This window comes from Halichondria panicea, chromosome 12 (assembly GCF_963675165.1).
Source record: "Halichondria panicea chromosome 12, odHalPani1.1, whole genome shotgun sequence".
Taxonomy (NCBI): Eukaryota; Metazoa; Porifera; class Demospongiae; order Suberitida; family Halichondriidae; genus Halichondria; species Halichondria panicea.
The window spans coordinates 383,349-402,318 of record NC_087388.1 but is presented as its reverse complement, the minus strand read 5'-3'; the positions used below and the strand labels follow the sequence as shown (position 1 = coordinate 402,318).

General features: G+C 42.8%; 1 protein-coding gene across 1 annotated transcript in view; it reads left to right on the top strand.

The window, feature by feature from the left end:
- Positions 1 to 24: 24 nt before the first annotated feature.
- LOC135345003 (uncharacterized) overlaps positions 25 to 18,970 on the top strand; it is a 37,410-nt gene continuing 18,464 nt past the window's right edge. The window contains exons 1-33 of the mRNA XM_064542317.1: positions 25 to 179; positions 2,132 to 2,297; positions 3,271 to 3,750; positions 4,379 to 4,536; positions 4,758 to 4,876; positions 5,184 to 5,303; positions 5,460 to 5,620; positions 6,016 to 6,098; positions 6,360 to 6,523; positions 7,059 to 7,212; positions 7,510 to 7,719; positions 7,944 to 8,033; positions 8,482 to 8,576; positions 8,743 to 8,891; positions 9,162 to 9,298; positions 9,670 to 9,726; positions 10,044 to 10,648; positions 10,814 to 12,023; positions 12,247 to 12,546; positions 12,772 to 12,894; positions 13,210 to 13,428; positions 13,612 to 13,819; positions 14,139 to 14,335; positions 14,555 to 14,692; positions 14,860 to 14,965; positions 15,122 to 15,294; positions 15,914 to 16,072; positions 16,355 to 16,559; positions 16,750 to 16,900; positions 17,180 to 17,393; positions 17,597 to 17,718; positions 17,994 to 18,301; positions 18,585 to 18,865. Of these exons, the coding sequence (XP_064398387.1) occupies positions 2,141 to 2,297; positions 3,271 to 3,750; positions 4,379 to 4,536; positions 4,758 to 4,876; positions 5,184 to 5,303; positions 5,460 to 5,620; positions 6,016 to 6,098; positions 6,360 to 6,523; positions 7,059 to 7,212; positions 7,510 to 7,719; positions 7,944 to 8,033; positions 8,482 to 8,576; positions 8,743 to 8,891; positions 9,162 to 9,298; positions 9,670 to 9,726; positions 10,044 to 10,648; positions 10,814 to 12,023; positions 12,247 to 12,546; positions 12,772 to 12,894; positions 13,210 to 13,428; positions 13,612 to 13,819; positions 14,139 to 14,335; positions 14,555 to 14,692; positions 14,860 to 14,965; positions 15,122 to 15,294; positions 15,914 to 16,072; positions 16,355 to 16,559; positions 16,750 to 16,900; positions 17,180 to 17,393; positions 17,597 to 17,718; positions 17,994 to 18,301; positions 18,585 to 18,865 (7,053 nt within the window). The 5' untranslated portion in view covers positions 25 to 179; positions 2,132 to 2,140. The remainder of the gene's footprint in view (positions 180 to 2,131; positions 2,298 to 3,270; positions 3,751 to 4,378; positions 4,537 to 4,757; positions 4,877 to 5,183; positions 5,304 to 5,459; positions 5,621 to 6,015; positions 6,099 to 6,359; positions 6,524 to 7,058; positions 7,213 to 7,509; positions 7,720 to 7,943; positions 8,034 to 8,481; positions 8,577 to 8,742; positions 8,892 to 9,161; positions 9,299 to 9,669; positions 9,727 to 10,043; positions 10,649 to 10,813; positions 12,024 to 12,246; positions 12,547 to 12,771; positions 12,895 to 13,209; positions 13,429 to 13,611; positions 13,820 to 14,138; positions 14,336 to 14,554; positions 14,693 to 14,859; positions 14,966 to 15,121; positions 15,295 to 15,913; positions 16,073 to 16,354; positions 16,560 to 16,749; positions 16,901 to 17,179; positions 17,394 to 17,596; positions 17,719 to 17,993; positions 18,302 to 18,584; positions 18,866 to 18,970) is intronic.

Sequence of the window (18,970 nt, the reverse complement as noted above, 5' to 3'; positions counted from 1 at the left end):
GAATCATCAAGGTCGCTGCATGGCTGTCACATGACGGAAATTACCGTAGGCAGTTAATTGGCCTCAGCTAGCTACGTCTAGTCCTACTGTATACTGTACTAGTACAGCTAGCTCAAGCAGTGCACCTTTCTAGCAAGAATTTAGTACTGAAGAGCCAACCATAGGAATAAAGCTTCTCTGTAAGTTGCATTTATAAAACCTTTATACGTTGACTCACTGATTTGAGAGTTGCATACATTTTTAACAATAATAATATAGCTTGTCCCATGCACACACACACACACCACTAGTATGGCAGTAGCTACCACCACCATTACATATACAGTACACGTAGTCAGTGTACATTTATTGGTCTACAGCATGCAATGAGAAAAAATAAATGCATGCTGTCAATAATAATTTTAGGAAAGTATTTAACACTAGCAAGTGTTTATGGCTACATTGCTTGGTGGTGCAATACAGGTCTGTGCATGCAAGAAAATGTGAACTGCAACTCTGTAGTGTTCCATGGCAGACAACCATGTGTTGTGCATGTGCTGTGTGTGTGTACCTTAATATAGGTAACCATAGCGTTGTGTGTGTGTGTGTGTGTGTGTGTGTGTTCACGACACTGTGTTTTGCTATAGCATTGAAATCGAACCACCCAGCTTACACAGGCTGTTAACAGTAGCTCTATCTGTTACTAGAATCACTCTTAGGTACACACTGTCAGAGGTAGTTAGTGTGCACATTGCATTAATTAATTTTATTGAGGTTGTCAGTATACTATATGTGTGTACGTGTGTGTGTGTGTGTGCATGCGTGCAGCATTGCTATCACCTAGGCAGCCTTTAAGGTGTTCAATATTAGCCAAGCATGCAAATATTGACAGTGTTGCCCTTTTGTGCTCTAAGTGCTACTGCACACTGTATGATGTCTGGCACACACTAATGACTGCTTTAAGCATGCACACACAATTCATAGCCGTATATAAGATTGACCATTTTATATTGTGAGCTGCTGAATTGCACAACTGGTGTCTCTAAAAACCACCTGCTCGTAATGATATTCACTAGCAGACTAACTGCTGACTCATGAATATATGTCCTTTTCGGGCATTTAACACTTAGCTACCTTAGCTTCAAAGGTGAGGTCAATTGTAGTGCAGTGTACACAGCCTTAGAGACATTGATCTTTAGACTAGAGCATACAATGTAATTGTATAGTATTGTATTGTATTGCTGACGTATGTGTTAAAGCGATGGTTTAAAGAGTAGCCGGTGACGTGCAATTGTGACCTTAGTGTATTACTTAGTGTATTACTTGTTAATGGCTGCAGCTTTGAAAACATTGCCTTCACTGTACACTAGCACTGTAAGATGTTTACCCCCAAGGCTGACTAATGATCTTGCCCCCATTGAGATGTTATCAGAGCTACTTTGTCCCTTGAGGGGATCAGCTGATCTAGAGTAATGGCCTCCAGTGTATTGGTAGTTTTGTTGATTCTAAGTTGGTCTATTACCACACTAGTTATCACCAATCAAGCATGAGCTGTTTGTGCTCCCCTTTTGTTGAGCTTGAAGTTGTTGTTCAATCACCAATCAAGCATGAGCTGTTTGTGCTCCCCTTTTGTTGAGCTTGAAGTTGTTGTTCAATGCTTCCTATATGTGGCGTTTCGTTTTGTATACTGAATGGTCGTTCTTGAGTACTCGTTATATTGCTTATCAAAGGAAAGCTTCCCTTAAACTTCCTACATGAAATTGGAGTTTTATACAAGTATACTTGTTTTATATATACCGTGGACCCCTAAGCATACACACTGATACTTTCCATAAGTCCCTAAAGTGTCCATACTATATCTAGAGGTTCTTCTTAATACTGTAGCTACTATTGTTTAGAGATGCATAGTCATAGTATGCTCGAGCATTGAAGATCAATATAAACATGTTATTGACTCAGATGCTTATTTAGGAAAACTCGATATGTTTATGATTCCAAGGCACGTTGGCTTTCACGAATCTTACTTGTAGTTGTGTAAGCATGAGTACGACATGAGACATCAGTTTGTTACTTTTGGGTCAACAAGATTAGATAATATCAACTGCGGAAAAAATTACCCCCCCCCCACACACACACACACGCACATGCACAGAGTTTCACAATGGCTGAGAAGGAGCCTCAGCAAAGCTCCGTGGTGGATCCCCTGGAGGGGAATCCCCCTATCTCAGAGGTCGGAGGTCAAGAGGAGGTGGACTTGGGCACAGCTAAGAGAAAGAAGAGCAAGAAACTCAAGCAAGACCCTCGGCTGATTGTAGATGGTGAGTGGGGGATTACAGCTGAACACTTAGTGACTGTTTGGTTCATTTTTTAGCTCAGAGAAGTCTGACATTTGTATAGTGGCTAGAGTAGTGTACACCTCCCATAATTACTGCAGTGAACTTAATTAGCTACATGTAGTAGTCTTGGGTCAATGCTTCTCCATTTAATTGGATATGCCAACTTTCTATTGAACCCACTCCTATTACATGTAGAGTCAATATTGGTTTAGAGTTAGTACTGGGTTGCTTTAAGAGATCTGTCCTTGTTGAAAGCATGGTTTCAAGGTCGGGTAGAGTACACACTAGGGGTGTGTGTTTCCTATGATACTGCCATCTGTGTGCATATCCATACTTCCATTGGTCTGTGCATGAGCCAGCTGTTGTGTGTGTGAGAACAATACACAGCTGACTGTACTCAAGGTAACACAATAGGCCACTGTAAGACACCTTTCAACACCTGGCTGTACAGTACAACTAATGCATTCAAACCTAACAGTCCCAAACTAGACTCTTTTATCTAGCTCATTCAGTGAAGGAACTTTACTGAATTGGAGTACATATACTGTATGTAATATAAAGCATGCATTGTGGGACACAGTGGTGTCTGCCAAAAGGGTGATTATTTTTGCCACTACATTTTTTCTGGCCACAAGATTTTGATGGCTGATTATCTCTTGTGTCTTTCCCTGTACTTGTGGGAAGACTGGCTCTATTGTTGTACAACTTACCGTATAGCAGGTATATTTCCAGGGTATAAATGTTCGCGGAATGACTGTTAGAAAGGTTTTCGCGGATTTATTTAATTTTTGCTGAATAGCAGCTTTTTGCAGCATGCATGCATGCGATATTAAATTCGTGGGTATAAATGTTTGCGGTAGATGCTTGATGAGCGAAAACCACGAACATTTTATACCCTCGAAATATACCCGCTATACGGTATAACCTTACCTGACATCTCTCCTCACCATGGCAGGTCTTCAACTCAGTCTGAAAGCCAGCAAGCAGCCATTTGTCTCCTACACCTACGCTCTCACAACCCTCATGGAAAGTGGCATCAAAATAGAGACAAAACTGCTTGCTTCGGAACCGGTCGAATCACAGCATATTCGCCTCCACACACTACAGCCTGGAGAGACCCTCAGCTCCATTGCCAGCACGTACAGAAAGTCATACACAGTGGCTGTCATTCTCATCAACACAGAGGACAGTTTGGAGCTACCCATAGAGATTGAGGACGGTGCTGTGAGATCCAAAAAGACTACATTTCCAATAGCCCTCGTTTCGGGCAAGGACGGGAAAAGTTTGAGAGATTTTGTGACTCGTCATGAAACAGGAGAATTGAGTGCTAAACTGGAGACAAAGAACCAGCCTCACATCGAGTACAAGCGCCAGCCTAAGGGCGGGAGCTCGCCGGGGTCAGAGTCCACCGTGACACTCAGCACACGAAGGAGAGGTACGTACTTAAAGCTTGTTTAAATCAATAGCACAGTTTTCACATTATGCTTGATAATCTGCACTGTTGTATAGTGGGTAAGGTTTAGAGGTGGTATAATTATAATTATGAGATCTATTTTAATTATTGGATATGATCTGTCATCAAGTTAAATCATTGACTGGTGGTTTCCATGCTTTATTAAGTGGCTTCTCTTGAATACTATTATTCCCTATAAACCATGTGTCTGCTATATACGTGTTGTGATTGTAACTGAGAATGCTAGCTGTCAGTATTGTATTGTACACACTGTGATGACTTACACTGACTGTGTATGTGTAAATGATACCGTCTTAAAACAGCTGGTTTACTGTTTGGCCTTGTCCCAAAAAACGCCATCAACAACATTCTAGTGCATTGTATAAACATGTACAGCTTATTAGTGACCTCTAAAAGCCACTTTAGTCCCTCCTAAATGTCAGCTGTGTAACTCTGCTAACTCCTCCCTTGATATTTTGATTACCTCTGTAATTATATCATAAGTTAAAAAGGCCCATTATCCATTCATATGTTGGACCTTTCATGCTGCTGTAAGCTTATTTCAACACTTCAAAGAAAATAAATTTATCCACGATCTGCTCTGGCTCAGGGCTCAGTTTCAGAAGAAAGAATCGTCGATTACCAGTGATCAACTTGAAAGAAGAGATCAAGAACCTTATTTTCCCCGTCAGTGGTCCGGTGTGTGTATCGGAGGATGAGGAAAAGTTCAAGCTCGTCATGACCATTCTCTACCAGTACGAACAAATGGTGAGTCAGTTGTTGTGCTTGTATATAGTTAGAGGGCAAGTATAGGAAATGCCAAATTTGGGTCCAATCGAAAATTGTGAGCTGAATATACTATCGGAAAGAGCTTGCTCTAAGCTTTCAGAAATCAGAAAATGACACAAGTAGAATTCAAGTTATGGTTACTCGAAGAATGTGTACATGTACTAGCACTTGTGTGAGTATTGCTTGTACCCCCTGCATAGATCCAGCGTGGGGGGCAGACGTCCGGAACCCTGCTGTTCAACAAGCTCATGAAGCACATTGACGAGATGTTTGCCAGGGACTTCCCCTTCTACCTCCTGGTGGCTTACAGAGCACACAAGTGCGTTATCCCCACCCCATCCCCCCCATCCCCCCCACACCCCCCAATCTGTGTCTCATCTATACTACGTACACACTTACAAGCTTATGTTTGGATGGTACATGTAGTAGTTTCCTTGCATAATAATTATGATGCAGTCAGATGCTCCTGCGTGTATAATTATATAGACCTTTTAGGTGACTTTTGTAGCCAAGTGTTTCCCATATAATTTATAGTGGCTGCAATAATTTCCCCCAATGTAATTTACCAAACATGTTTAAGTTAATCAAGCTCTTATCAGAAGTGTGTCCTTTCTTCTCGCTCACAGGAAGCAGTCTTGCTATCTGTGTGATGAGCTGAGGCCATTTGTGAGGACCTGTGTGGACAAGTTTGAGCGTCTGGAGCCGGTCTCCATCTGCAAAACACTCGAGACATTCTTCCTCAAAGTGTGAGTGTACATGATGCAGGGTTTATTTTAGTACGGGTTGGCGAGTGATTTTTCACCCGCTCGATATTTGGAACCTACATTTTCACCTACTTGTGCAAAATCCTACAAGATGTTCACATGTGTGTTGTGTGTGTGTGTGTGTGTGTGTGCATGCAGTGAGGACTCCAACCTGATGTTTGAGTCAGACAACAGCACCACCTCAGTGTACCTACTGCTGGAGGAGGCCTGCATTGCTCTCATGAACTTCTCCTTTAGTTTGCGGAGTCAGGAAGGCTCTGCTTCACTACACAAGGCTGTCTACTACAGAATGCTCTGGAGTGAGTAGCTAACAGTCTGTAATCATTGTGTCCGTCTTGTTATATTGATAACTAGAATAATATACCGTATAGTGGATATATTTCGAGGGTGTAAACTTTTGCGGAAAGACCGTTAGAATGGTTTTCGTAGATTTAATTTTCGCAGAATAGCAGCCTTTTTGCAGCATGCATGGTAAAGTAGATGCTTATAATCAATGAAAAACGCGTACATTTATACCCTCGAAATTAATATACCCACTGTAGTATGTCGATGCTTTTTTAATATGATTCAAAGCTGTATTTTGCCGTGTGTGTTTGCATTTATACAATAGAAGACACATGTGATGCAGGGAGCAGAGTAGTTGCTTAAACATGAGGTTTAACTAGTGTTAAGTGTGTTGTCTTCTTTGCTGCAGTTGCTACGGCCTACAAGTGTCGCACACAGAGAAGCACTGGACCCAGGGAGAAGGTCGACTACTGGAAGAACAACCTTACTGCGGTAAAGCTGCTTACCTTCGTGTAGTTAAGAGCTGTCTAATAAATATACTCAACGTTTAATTACAAGCTGTACACACTAGTATAGGGCTGTACAAATATTTATATATGTCGGTAGTGAGAGAATATGGCTGATACAGATTCATTCCATTAGGCTGGCACGTTTAATCCACGCACAAGTTGTGTACGTTATTTATCTGCCCACTCCACTCCTCACACACACACACACACACACACACACACACACACACACACACACACACAGGCTGAGAACTTCACTCAACTCAACACGGAGGTGATTCAGAGCCTCAAGAGAGGGGTGGAGTTTGGTCGTCTCCTCCAGCTGTCCGACGAGACCTCCTTCACCAGCTCATACATGGCAGACGTTCTCACCACCAAGAACATAGTCAGACCATTTCACCAACTCAGGTATATTAATCAATATGTGATTCGTGGATGGTTGGTACATAGGATGCAATGTCTGTTTGGTTCAAAACCTTATGAACGTCGTGTGGTATTTTCAGACTATCCAGAATGTCATGTAGTACTTCTATTTACTGTACTTGTATATGAAGTGTCTAAACACGTGTCCGTGGATATGGATATAGAGGTTTGCATCATGTGTGCGTATCTATGTCCTCAGTGTATGTGATATGTACTGTGTAATTAATTTGATTAGCTCTCCATTGCTGACATCAGCAATTAGTACTTCACCATACAAGCCACCTGCTATATTATATGATCATGGACCCCCCACCTGCTACATGTATAGACCCCCCCCTGTGTTGTGGGCAAAGCCCTCAGCAACCACATATAAGAGTAGCTAAGCAACGAAATTGGATGTATTTCACATGGTTTCTGCTAAAAAGCTTCTATATGACTTCACTATATATTAATTTTTAGCATTATTATTGCTACCGATAAGTATCATGTGATGATCATGTGATTTGTCATGTGATCTCAGGGAGTTTGTGATTGTGTTGGAACCGTACGTTTTGCCAGAGGAGGATTTTGTCCGCCATCTGTTAGCCCGCCCTCGAGAGTGTTATCGCCAGGCAGGGGCGGGGAGCTGGAGACGAGCACAAGAGGAACAAGCACTTCTACTCATCCTGCAAGATGTAAGTCCGGGCATGGGGAATGTTAAATACCATATAGCGGGTAATTTTTGTATGGTTCAGTATTTTTCATATTTAGAGCATTAATCCGATAATGTGATATGTGTAAGGTTCTACGTCACTATTCTGAGCTGTACGGATATTTAGAATACGAGTTGGTGGTTCATACGAAAATGTGCCCCAACTGAAAAAATTACTCGCTATACGATATTGGAAACTTCATTTTGTGTAAAATAGTGTACCTGCACCTGCACGATCTTTAAACAGTTTGCAAACACTTCTCTCTCCCTATGTGCACAGGGCCTTGGTTTCCTGGACACTGTTCTGGAGGTTAGTCGCAAACGTCAGTGGACAAGTACACCTCTCCACACAGAGCTCAAGGAGTGGTGTATGGTGCTGCTGGAACCAGTCCAGATTATCGGGGGAAATGCAGACGCTTGTCTCAAGGAGTTCCTCTCTCATAGGACAGGCGGAGTCACGAAACACTATCAAGAAACCATCAAGAGAGACGTGAGTGGCCTGCCCTTCAATCTAAAGAAAATCATTACCCACAACTTCTATTTTTCACCACACACATATTTTACATGTACATTTCACAGTTCATATTATTAAGAAATATTATTAGTTGGACCTCCAATATTGTCATGAGATAATGTGTAGTTTGCAATTGCCCACTCCACCCACCACCTGGTGGATTAAATGGTTTATTGTCTTTCTCTCTTCTCTCTCTGTAGCTGGTGCTCAAACTGGAGATGAGCCTGGACAAGCTCTCAGTGGAGCAGTTTCTGCAAGTCTACAAGGCCTTCTACATTTGGCCACCCTGGGTATGTTAATTGTGCTGGATCTCAACATACACACACATGTGCAGTAGTAGCTGCTAATGTACCCACTGTCCCCATGTGTGTAATCAATGGCTCAGGGACTCTTTCAGCTGCCATAACATGAATTCTGAGTGTCCAATTTCAACGATTTTCTGATTTTCTGAAAGCTTAGAAAGAGACCTTTCAAATGGTACCATCAAAGTTTGTATTCGAGAGATAAAAATATTTGCCAATTTGGGCATACCATGGATAATAGCCCATGGTTCAAGGCTGAAAAATGACAAATTAGGGCCCCAACCAAATTTTGGATCAATTGAAAGGTCTCTTTTTAAGCTTTCAGAAAATCATAAAAATTTTGACATTGGATAAACGATACTAAAGTTTATGGCTGCTGAAAGATGTTCACTACATTGTATAGTATTTACTGTGTGTTTCGATCTGCTCTTTTCAGATTGTACAGAAGTTTCTGGAGCAGTACAAGATTCCCCAAGAGGTCAAGATCTGTAGCAACACTTGGAAGGAGTTCTTTGGTGTCTTTGTGGAGAGGTAAGCAGCCATTTTTAAAACCATCACACATCCAAGGAATTTCCTAGTCCCTTTACGCTTATATTTTCCTCCCAAAAAACGCTAAAAATCACCTCCTTAAATTATAGCTGTAGTAGAGTTGCTGTAGTTGTTGATTCTCTTCCAACTTTCTTCTACACATTGACAGATTTGTCGATGCCCATCATCACAAGTTTCTGCTCGAGTTCTTCCAGTCAGTGGCGCAGTGCTACCTCATCCAAAACAGGAGCAAGGAATTCATTCTTGATCTTCTACGATTGGACGTCCCTCAACTCTTTGTGACCGCTCCCGATGAAGGTGTGTGGGCGTGTGTTGACTTACTGTGTAGCTTCAATAGCCATCTTTGTGCATCACTCGTAATTATACTGTATGATCATCCACATTTTGTACATGTACGTTCACTCCAATACGCCATTTATTGCCCAGCTATTCTTTAATTATAGTCTAGGCTGCCAGCTCATCCCTACTGCCTGTGTATAACGTTCAAATTTTGTCTCTGTCTGTCACTGTCAAGTCTCCATAAATGAATAATGAATAATAATTATATACATTTTCTTGTACGTGCAGGCAGTATCTGTTCAGGGGATGCCCCTATTGACTTACTCGCTCTGACAGTGCCCGAAGAGTTTGTCCAGTTCCTGTCAGACTACATTCAAAGGAACTCGTTGCGTGACGATCTGCTAGACGACATTCAGACCATTTGGGTGAGTCCACACAAGCACTCTAATGATCACTTAACTCCTGTATGCATGTACATGAGCATGATATGATTTGCCCCCTGCTGGTTCCCATCAATTGTACGCATGCTTAGAAAGCTTTTTTAAGGATACCAGAATATGATGTACATGATAAACGCTTCTGTTTTATAGTTGAGAATCTTAAGAGTTGCTTGTATGAGTGGCCTTCATTTGTCTGTATAGTTATAGTGTGATCATGATTTTACTTGTCTACACACTTCTGTTTCTGGTTGGGGGCTATTGTTCCTACACTGTACATTCTTGTAGATTTACTGCCAGTGTAGTTGTGATTTCTGACACTTAGTGATTACTGATTGTTGCCTCCCTCCCTCCTCCAGCGCTTGATAGATGAGCACAGTGAGTTCCAGAAGCTTGTACTGCAAGTACTCCAGCAGGTGAGAATATACAACCTTTACTTGAATCAAATTCTATTGGTACTATCTGGCACGGAATGATCGAACTACGTACCCTAAATCCTAATAAGGAGTTGAACACTATGACTTAGGAAGCTATAATTTATAACATCATCACTAAGTCTGCTATAAGCACTTGCTTTGTATTACTGTAGATTTAGATTTTAAACTGTGTACGTGTTTGTGAGGCTTGAATTAATTAGGAATAAAAAATAAAACCGACAAATCCACCCCCCCTCACACACACACACACACCACACACACACACACACACACCACACACACACACCCACACACAGGAGCTGATCCCAGAGTCAGGTTCACTACACGGACCTCTGAGCAAATCGATGAAGTTCCTCCTCAAAAACTGTGTCTCCACCATCTGCAGTGGACTGGATTCCCTCCACGATCTCTCCTCAAAGCTCACCTTCTGCTGGGGTGTGGTCGGATCATGCTGCTTGAAGATGCCACTCACTGAGAACTTAGAATGGCTTTCCATCTACTACTCTCTTATAGACCAGCTTGGCCGTATCTACTCCGTGTATCAGTCTAAACAGGAGGATGCAGAAACGAAGAGCATACTAACAGAAGACTCGATGTCTACTGAAGTCACTCAATGTACTGACGAAGGCGTCGGCGTATTTTTCAAGTGGATAGCTCAAGCACAGCAAGTTTTGGGAACCTGGAGGGACAGGCTTAAATCGAGGGATGTGAATTATGATGATCTGGTTGTGTATTCAAAGCAGTACAGTCAGATCAGCCGTGCTGCAATGGCTCTCAACTCTGGCGGCTTGGTGATGGACAATCATGAGCTGAAGATGATGAAACAGGAGTTTCTGCAGCAGTTTGAGTTGCTCAATCTGTTCCTGCTGCGCTATGTGAGCGGTTGTCCCGACTTGCAGTGGTGAGTGTGTGTGTGTGGTGTGTGGGCGGATGTCCCTTGCAGTGGTGAGTGTGTGTGGTGTGGGCGGGTGTGTGTGTGGTATTATATTATTGTAACTCTCTGTGTACATGTACTTAGATACAATGTCATAATTATATTATCTCACTCGTTACACAATATCATTAGGTGCTCAATGCTACACATCCTCTCTGTGTATGGAGTAAATCTGGAGCCAAGGATTCTTCTAGCCATCAAGAAATACGTCACGTTTCCAGGGGAAAGTCCCTACACACGTCGTAGCAACGCTCTGGAAACCCCCATCCCCTCCAGCGTCAGCAACAACTTCCTGCCCCCTGGTGAAATCCAACTGGAAATATCTCGCGAGTTAACGGCATCAGCTCTCAAAAACCTCGTGGCTGCTTTTGCTAGTTTCATTGAACCAGTTACAGATTTGGACTTTCTGACTTTTTTCTATCTTAGCGGGAGTGAGATTTTTGATAAACACCTCAAATTGCAGCTAAGAAAACTGGACAAAACAATTGAACCCAGCTCTGCCCCCCAACCATCAATGTCGTCTCTACTTTCGATCCAGTCCATCACCCTGGATGAGCCGGCTGTGAGAGCTGTGCACATCACACACCTTGCACGAGCACTCGAGAACACTATGGACTTCATAAAACGTCTGATTGTAGGTAGTGCTTCGTACATTGAGATTGTTGCCGAGGGCTCCCTCAGTTTGCGATCACTCGATATCGAAAAGGAGTTTGAAATTCTCGCACTTTACAGTGATTTTGCCAAAATTGACACGGACAATGCCAAAGGATTGGATGGAGTGAAAGCAATGCTACAGCTGTTCCAGTACACGCGTCACATTCAAGTGATCCACTCTGTGTGCCAGCAGTACAACCTTACCAATTGCCTTAACGACCCAGATCTGAACTCACTCACTGAACTTGTGGAAACTTTGGAGGAGAGCAGAGACGATCTCACTGCCAAAGATGCCATTGACAAAATGAAGAACGTCACCAAGGCTCTCTGTTTAGAAACGGGCCAGAGCCTTCGTTTCCTCGATCTATTTAGTGCCGTACAGGACAGCTCTGATTTCCACCGATTTGTAGTTCAAGAGAAGCAGTTTGTTGGTCAGCAAGGGCAAGAGCTGTTTCAACAGCAGTTTGAATTGATCAAGACACAGCTTCAGCACGAAGAGTACAATGAGGCTGTATTAAATCATCTCTACGCGGCCTTCAAGCTCATCAAGCCGTTCACAAACACTGAGCAAAATTTCTCGACATTGATGGTGTCTGTGGCCAGCCTCAACGCTCTGGATGCTCGCAGGCAACTAGACACGGTCAACAGGAACATCAATCTCATTCGACTCTGGTTCTCTAGAGCAGAAGTGAGTTCGTACTTGTAATATAATATAGTTGTTACTTCCTATAATCTTTACTTTTAAAGTATAGCTGCTACTTCCCTATCATCTTTATTTGTGCATATGTGAAGCATTCATCGATCACTTTAAAGCTATAGCATAGGGAAATATCTGAAACCAATGTAATTTGAACTGTCTTAAAGTAGCAAATCAACTTTTAATCAATGTGTTTTTAACCCTCCCCCTCCAGGGTGATACTCTCCAGGGGGTATCAACCGAGCTACGTTGCATCCTAGCCTCAGGGTACTACACATTTCTGTACTCTGCCAGCTCCACCCCTCTCAACAACGTGTGTGGCTCCATGCAGCTGCACTACATACCCCACTCGTCACTCTACCAGAACGTGGGGGAGGTGGGGGAATCCCCTTCAAAACCCACGGAGGATCGACGGAACCACGAGGCAATTGGAGACTTTGTGATGAAGCTGGGGTTCCTGGACTCAGAGGGTGAAGCTGGCAGCGATATCAGCCATTTCCTGCACATCAATCAGGTACATATGAGCAGCTGTTGATGGTTTTTGTTTGTTTTGATGTTTTTTTTACTGTTTATGAGTACTACATAGATTTTATTTCTCTTAGCCTCTTTTGAGAGTTAATTTTTGTTCTATCCCATTAGAGAGTTGCTACTTATGTATAGTCATCAGTTATCAATGTTGTGTATTGTGCTTCCTCTTGACCATTATCAGTGCTGTAGTTAATATCTTTGTTTTCTCCAGACCGCTACCAAGTTGCTTGGTTTGTACTCCAAACTGCGTGAGCTGGGTCATCCCAACTTCCTGGGCTCTCCCATGAAGACCAACCTCCGCTGCTCCCTCTCTCTGGACCAGGCCAATGAGATAGTGAGCTAGTTGATACACACAGATATTGCACAAGAACTTGCATGTTATGTGCACACTGTATATTGTCTAGAGTGTGGGCTGTCTAGATAGTAGCTGTGTACACAGGTTTGCACGTTCATTAGCTAATAATCTTTTTCTTAATCATTATTCCTCATTTGAAAGCAATTACTAAACTACTGTATCCACTTCTTGTGCAGAAGTTATTCTGAGGAAATACTTCTTTTAAGAACCATATACCTCAATAAACGACGGTTGTGCAAAGTGCAGTTTTGTCTAACTATTACAAGTAATCGGATGTTTAACTACCCCCCCTAGGTTAGTGATGCTGCTCAGCTGTTGGTCACCTGGGAGAAGGAAGTGGCTAATCTAAGAGCCGAGTATGAACAGCTGCTTTATTTCTCCGTGCCTAAGCTGTTGCATCTGTATCAAGGCCTCACCGCTCATCAGCCCAACCTCACTGCTGTCGTGCAGGATGTGAGCTTCCTGTTTGAGAACAAACCACACGTTCAGGCACAACTCAGGAACTCTGTGAAGGTGTGTGTGGTGTGTGAGGCTGTGAGGAGAGTGTGGGTGTGGCCACTACATGTAAATGTTCAGCTACAAAAAATTTACGAACGCCAGCAGATATTTTTAGACTGTTTACATAATTATGTGGTTTTACAATTGCCTAGTAACAAATTTTTTTTGCCTACATTTGTAATAATATTATATCTACAGGATCTGCTGGAGGCCCAGTCCCATCTCAAGGAGGATCGTACGCGTAGCACGCCCATGCATGTTGTAGGAGCCTTCCTCAAGTCTCTCCTCACCAACCTGGATCTCTCCAACAACTCTCTCAAGAGGCGGCGTCGTGGATCAGTGTCCTCCACCGTGTCACGCTCCTCATCTTCTGGGCAGTCCACTCATATTCTGCACTCCTGTGCTGGTATGTAAGCCTCTCTGAACTTAGACTAATTTTACCGCCAATCAGAGCTCCACTGTATTATAGTAGTGATTGAAAGAAGCGCTTGATAACATCGAACCTTTTCGAAGTGTACCTCCAAGCAGAAGCTTAACCTACCTTTCAGGTTCTCTACTGTACACATACGGCCATTATTTCGTATCCTCCTAACCGTTTCTATGGTCATCAATTTCATGTATGACATTGTATGCGGGTTATAAGTCACATAATAAAATTCAAATTAAGCCAATATAAAAATACTTCACGGATTGAGTCACTAAGTACTGACTGTTTCACTGTGCAGCGTTCACTCAAGGCCAACTGCTCCGTCTCATCATCTCCATATATGGAGGTGTCCCTGAAGCCTTTGAAGTGTACCACTGCCGCCCCACGAGCACGGAGGAGGAGCTGCGACTCTTCATGAACCCCAAGAGAGCCACAAAGAGACCTTTCCAGTACCTCATTCTAGAGATCAACAAACTGCCCTACAGACTACAGGAGGTGAGTAGGTGTACATGTACATGTACATGCATGCACTTACCACATGTACATGTACATGTATTTTTAGTCGTCATAACTGGAATTTGGATTGCCCGTTATTTGATTTAGAAGTCTTAGCAAAAAGTTATTTCCTGGCCTGTTTTCGACAAAAAAAGGGGTGGGGAACACCATGCAATAAGATTATTATGACCCACTCTCTGTCCCCTCGTCCATGTGCAGATGTTGGTGAGGATCCACTTTGACCTGAAGGAGGCGGTGGTATTATCTGACGAGGCTGAGAGTCCATGTGTACATTTTGTGGAGACTGGTCCTTCTCTGCTGCAAGAAATGCCATGGCTGCTCAGAATGGACTACAAGGTAAAGGCATGATGATTGCGGTACTTATAGCCCTGTATATGTATATTGGGTAAAGGGCATCAAGCGACTAGACATACAATGTTTGTGTGTCTGGTAAAGGATCATCACAGTAGCTAGTAACTTTTTATCCTGAAATTAATGAAATGTGTGTGTGTGTGTGTGCATAGGGAATTGAACCTCAGCTGGACTTTGCCGAGGCCTCCTCCACCAGTAAGAATGCTGCTCTGCACTCTGACGACTTCAGCTACCTGCAACTTGTCTATGGCAAAGCTGGTGAGCCCAACTCATTTCTCTGTGTCTGACACAAAAATATTGATGTGTATATTGCAACAGTAAGCATACAGCCTTTTATTGCTATACATGTGTATCGTTATTAAAAAAACAAAAACACATCCATGCTGACACACATGTACTCTTTTCCCACTGCAGGTGATGGCAAGACCCACTACATTGAGAACCAGATGCGTCAGTGCTCTGAGTGCCTGAGGGTGGCGGTCAACGAGGCCTTCACACCACTCTCCACTATTCAGAAACTGGCCGGGATGGAGTTTGATGATTCAGAGCCAGCTGTGTTCTTTAACTTCACCTTATTGCCTCCAGGGGTGAGTAGCCGAGCTGCAATATAGCTGGCATCTGATGTGAAACTATATTTAGATCATGTTTGCCATAAATACTGCAATTTGATTGGCTAAAGGAAGTGTTCTATCCAACTTAGAAAATCATGTACTTACTTAGAAAATCATGTAGCAAAGATTAGATACGAACATTCAAATCTGATTGGCTAAATACTCATGGTTGCTATGATCTAAAATGCTTAGACACTGTTTAGGAAGTTTCTACATGATTTAGAAGTCCTCAGGGCTAGTAGAACCCTCACTGCGTTCGGGGTACTACAACCAGCCCTTTGGGCTTCTAAATCATGTAGAAACTTCCTAAACAGTGTCTAACTATTATATAATGATATGTATCAACTTATTCAGGGAACTTTCATAGCATAAACAAGTGTAATGTACTGTCAAATGTTTGTGCTCTTTTACTGCTTTGGTGGAATTTGCATGTACTGTAAACTGCTGCTACTACATGTAGAAATACAGTTCTAGAATCTCCGTTGTTATATCCTACACTGTGCATCCCTGGGGCAACCCCTGTATAGACAGTGACTCTCTCCCCCCCCCCCCCACACACACACACGTACACACACACACTCCACACTCCACACAGGAAGCAGTGAGTGAGAACGAGAGGAGTCACTACTTTCAGCTCATAGAGAGCATCAACTGGTTCTTCTTTGACCTGTTCATCCTGGGCTATGTGGAGGACCCAGTCACTGGCCTCTCCTTCAGGTTCCCAGGAGGGTTCAAGATAGCCATCTACGTTGAGGTACATGCCCCCCCCCCCCCCACCTAGCTATCATACGCTGTGCTAACTGGCTAACTTTGAGAATAAAATAAAATTTCGATTTAGCTGCCTCCTTTTCACCTCACTTAAGTGCAAACCTTAGTAGAGAAGCGTACACAGTGGGACCACACTATAGGCTCTGTACACTATTCTATACACTGTAGGTCAATTAGAGTAACATTCTGCTTTTATTTCAAGTGAGGCAAAAATAGTAGTAAATAAAAAATTTGTGTAAATTGATGATAATTTATTTTTCTTCGTCAGGTTCCATCTCGAGTTCAAATGGACCCGACTGCCTCCCTCAAGGCCTTCTATGAGGACATTCCCTCTCTGAGTCTCCTGGGGTCAAAATACTTTGTGGAGTCTGCCACGCCCTTTGTGGTTGACCCTGACGTCCAGCTTGTGTGTAAGTACCTGAGGGCATTCAAGACTGGGGGCTCTCGTGGCATTGACCGACTCTACAAGGAATGTGAGTTAATTGCCACTAATAATTATCTCAATTGTCTATAATTATATATCATTATTTTTTTTATCTTTGCTAAATCAGCAGAAAATTTGACACTTTACAGTAAAGCCACATGGGTGGTTGTAAACTTCATTCAGTTAGAATTGTGTTTTAGTGTAGCCGTCTATTTTAAACGAAATGTTTTTGTTTTCAGCTGGTGGTCTGTTCGGTGGGCGTAAGCAAGGTGTCCCGATCAAGTTCAGTTTGGACTCTGACCTTAGCGAGGGAGAGTGCCGCAAGCTGTTGAACAGATACACTCCAGAAAACATGAAAGCAAATAAAGCCACTCAGAAACTCTTCATCAAGTAAGAGACAAGTGGAACATTTTATTAGCAGTGTATAAGACAAAACCATTTTCTATTTCCCGAAAATAGGAAATTATGGCCCGTTCCAAATTTGGGATTTAAGCATACCATCTGAAGCATACCTTTTAAGCTTTCAGAAAATCAAAAAATCGGTGAATTTGAACTATCAGAACTCTAAGTACTCTCAAAATGAAGAGCCAGCATTGAATAGAGCATCAAGTGTACAAATACTAACATGACGTGTGTACAAGTCATATGACCCTGGCCACACCCCCATAGGTACATGAAGAGACGCTGTGCCTTCCTCGACAACTGCCCCGCCTTCAACTACAACTCTGGCTCCACCGAGTACCTGGTGAGCGCTAATGGGGAGAAAAGAAAGAACGACACAAAGGAGCTAGGCTCCACTCTCATGGACACAATGCTCAAGGAGGTCAGCGATTTCTGTGACCCCTTCATCCGCGAAGATTGGGCCCTCAAGCCTCACCACCAGGTACGCTGTTGTGTATGTGTGGGCGGTGTGAGTGTGTGGGGAGGTTACTTGTGGGAAGTAATTTTATAGTGTAAAATTTGAGCAATAATTATATCACTTGCATTTAGATGCTAAAAATATTCAAACTCTGTATTCTACACATTCTCAATTCTTCTCAGATCACGTTTTTATTTTTCATTCAATTTCTCTTCTTCTCTGTGTAGCTGATCTATGACTTCAAGGATGGTGGTGGTACCATCGGACTAATGTCCTTACACCCTGACCAGATACCCAAGGAGGACGTGGACAAGTTCAAGAAGATGGGCGTACGGATACCCTCCATGTTGTGAGTCCACACACTACTCCTGACCCACCCACTGTACAGTGTATAGACAACTGGATATTACTACGTATAATATTTTGCGAGCATCCAACATTTATACCAGTACTTGTATGGCATCACTATCCTTGCCAGATTGCAAAATCAGAGTCAAATTTTCTGATTTAACTCATTTGTAATTTACTCGTAAAACATTGTAGTAATATATAATGGTATTGTGTGCACAATGCATGTTAGATAAACGCTATTAACACTCTTTGTAATCTCTTTGCTTATAACAGTGACCTGTACTCTCGTGATTGCCTCGACTCTCTCCTCTCGAGGGCTCTGGACGTTCCTCTGAACAAGAAGGGCAGACTCGCCATTGTTGACGAGTGTCGTTACGTTCTCACACTTGACTTTGCACTCAAGATGCTCAACATTCACGAGCGTGCTCAGGGGGGAGTCCCTGTCATTATCGAGGGAGAGACGGGAGTGGGGAAGACTGCACTCATTGAGATGCTCTCCAGACTATGGAACTACTCACTGTTTAACACTTGGAATGTGTACAAGGAAAGGATCATGGACTTCATCAAGGGGAAGATTCAAGGTGGGAGGCTATACTCATAATTATATAGTTTATTGTATGGTACCAGTGATACATAAGTAACACAGAGTGGTGTCATTATAATTATAGGATCACTACTTTAGGTATTCTTATTTGCTGCGATGTTTATCACTGATTTAACACTTATTAAATTTTAACATTTAATCCTTATTGTCATGAAATATATAGCATCTAGGCACTTCATCAGATACATGTGTGTGGTCTACATCAATGTCATTCCTCCCCCCCCCCCCCCCCACACACACACACACACACACACATGCAGAGCTCCCTCCCTCCTCCTTCAAGAAGCACTCTGGCAGTATGGAGTCAGTCCTCTCCTTTGCAGACAGCAGTAGCCTACGTGAGGATGACCTGATGCAGATTGCTGAGATACCTCTACCTGGGGAAGGAGAGAAGCAATTCTTTTCTGTCATCAGAGACCATCTGATGGAGCTTGCCGGAGACCCCATATTGTCCGTGTTAGAGCCACGCTCAGAGGATGATGATGGACGCCTCACAGTCTCGCAAATGGTGGCATCAGCACAGTTCAAGGACAATTCAAAGGTGTGTGTGGTCAAGTTGTTAGTTTTAAAACATTTTTAAGGTTTTTTTACTGAGTTTTGGATTGTTGTGTATACTGTGTTAGGCAGGGCTTTTCAGTTATCGGCC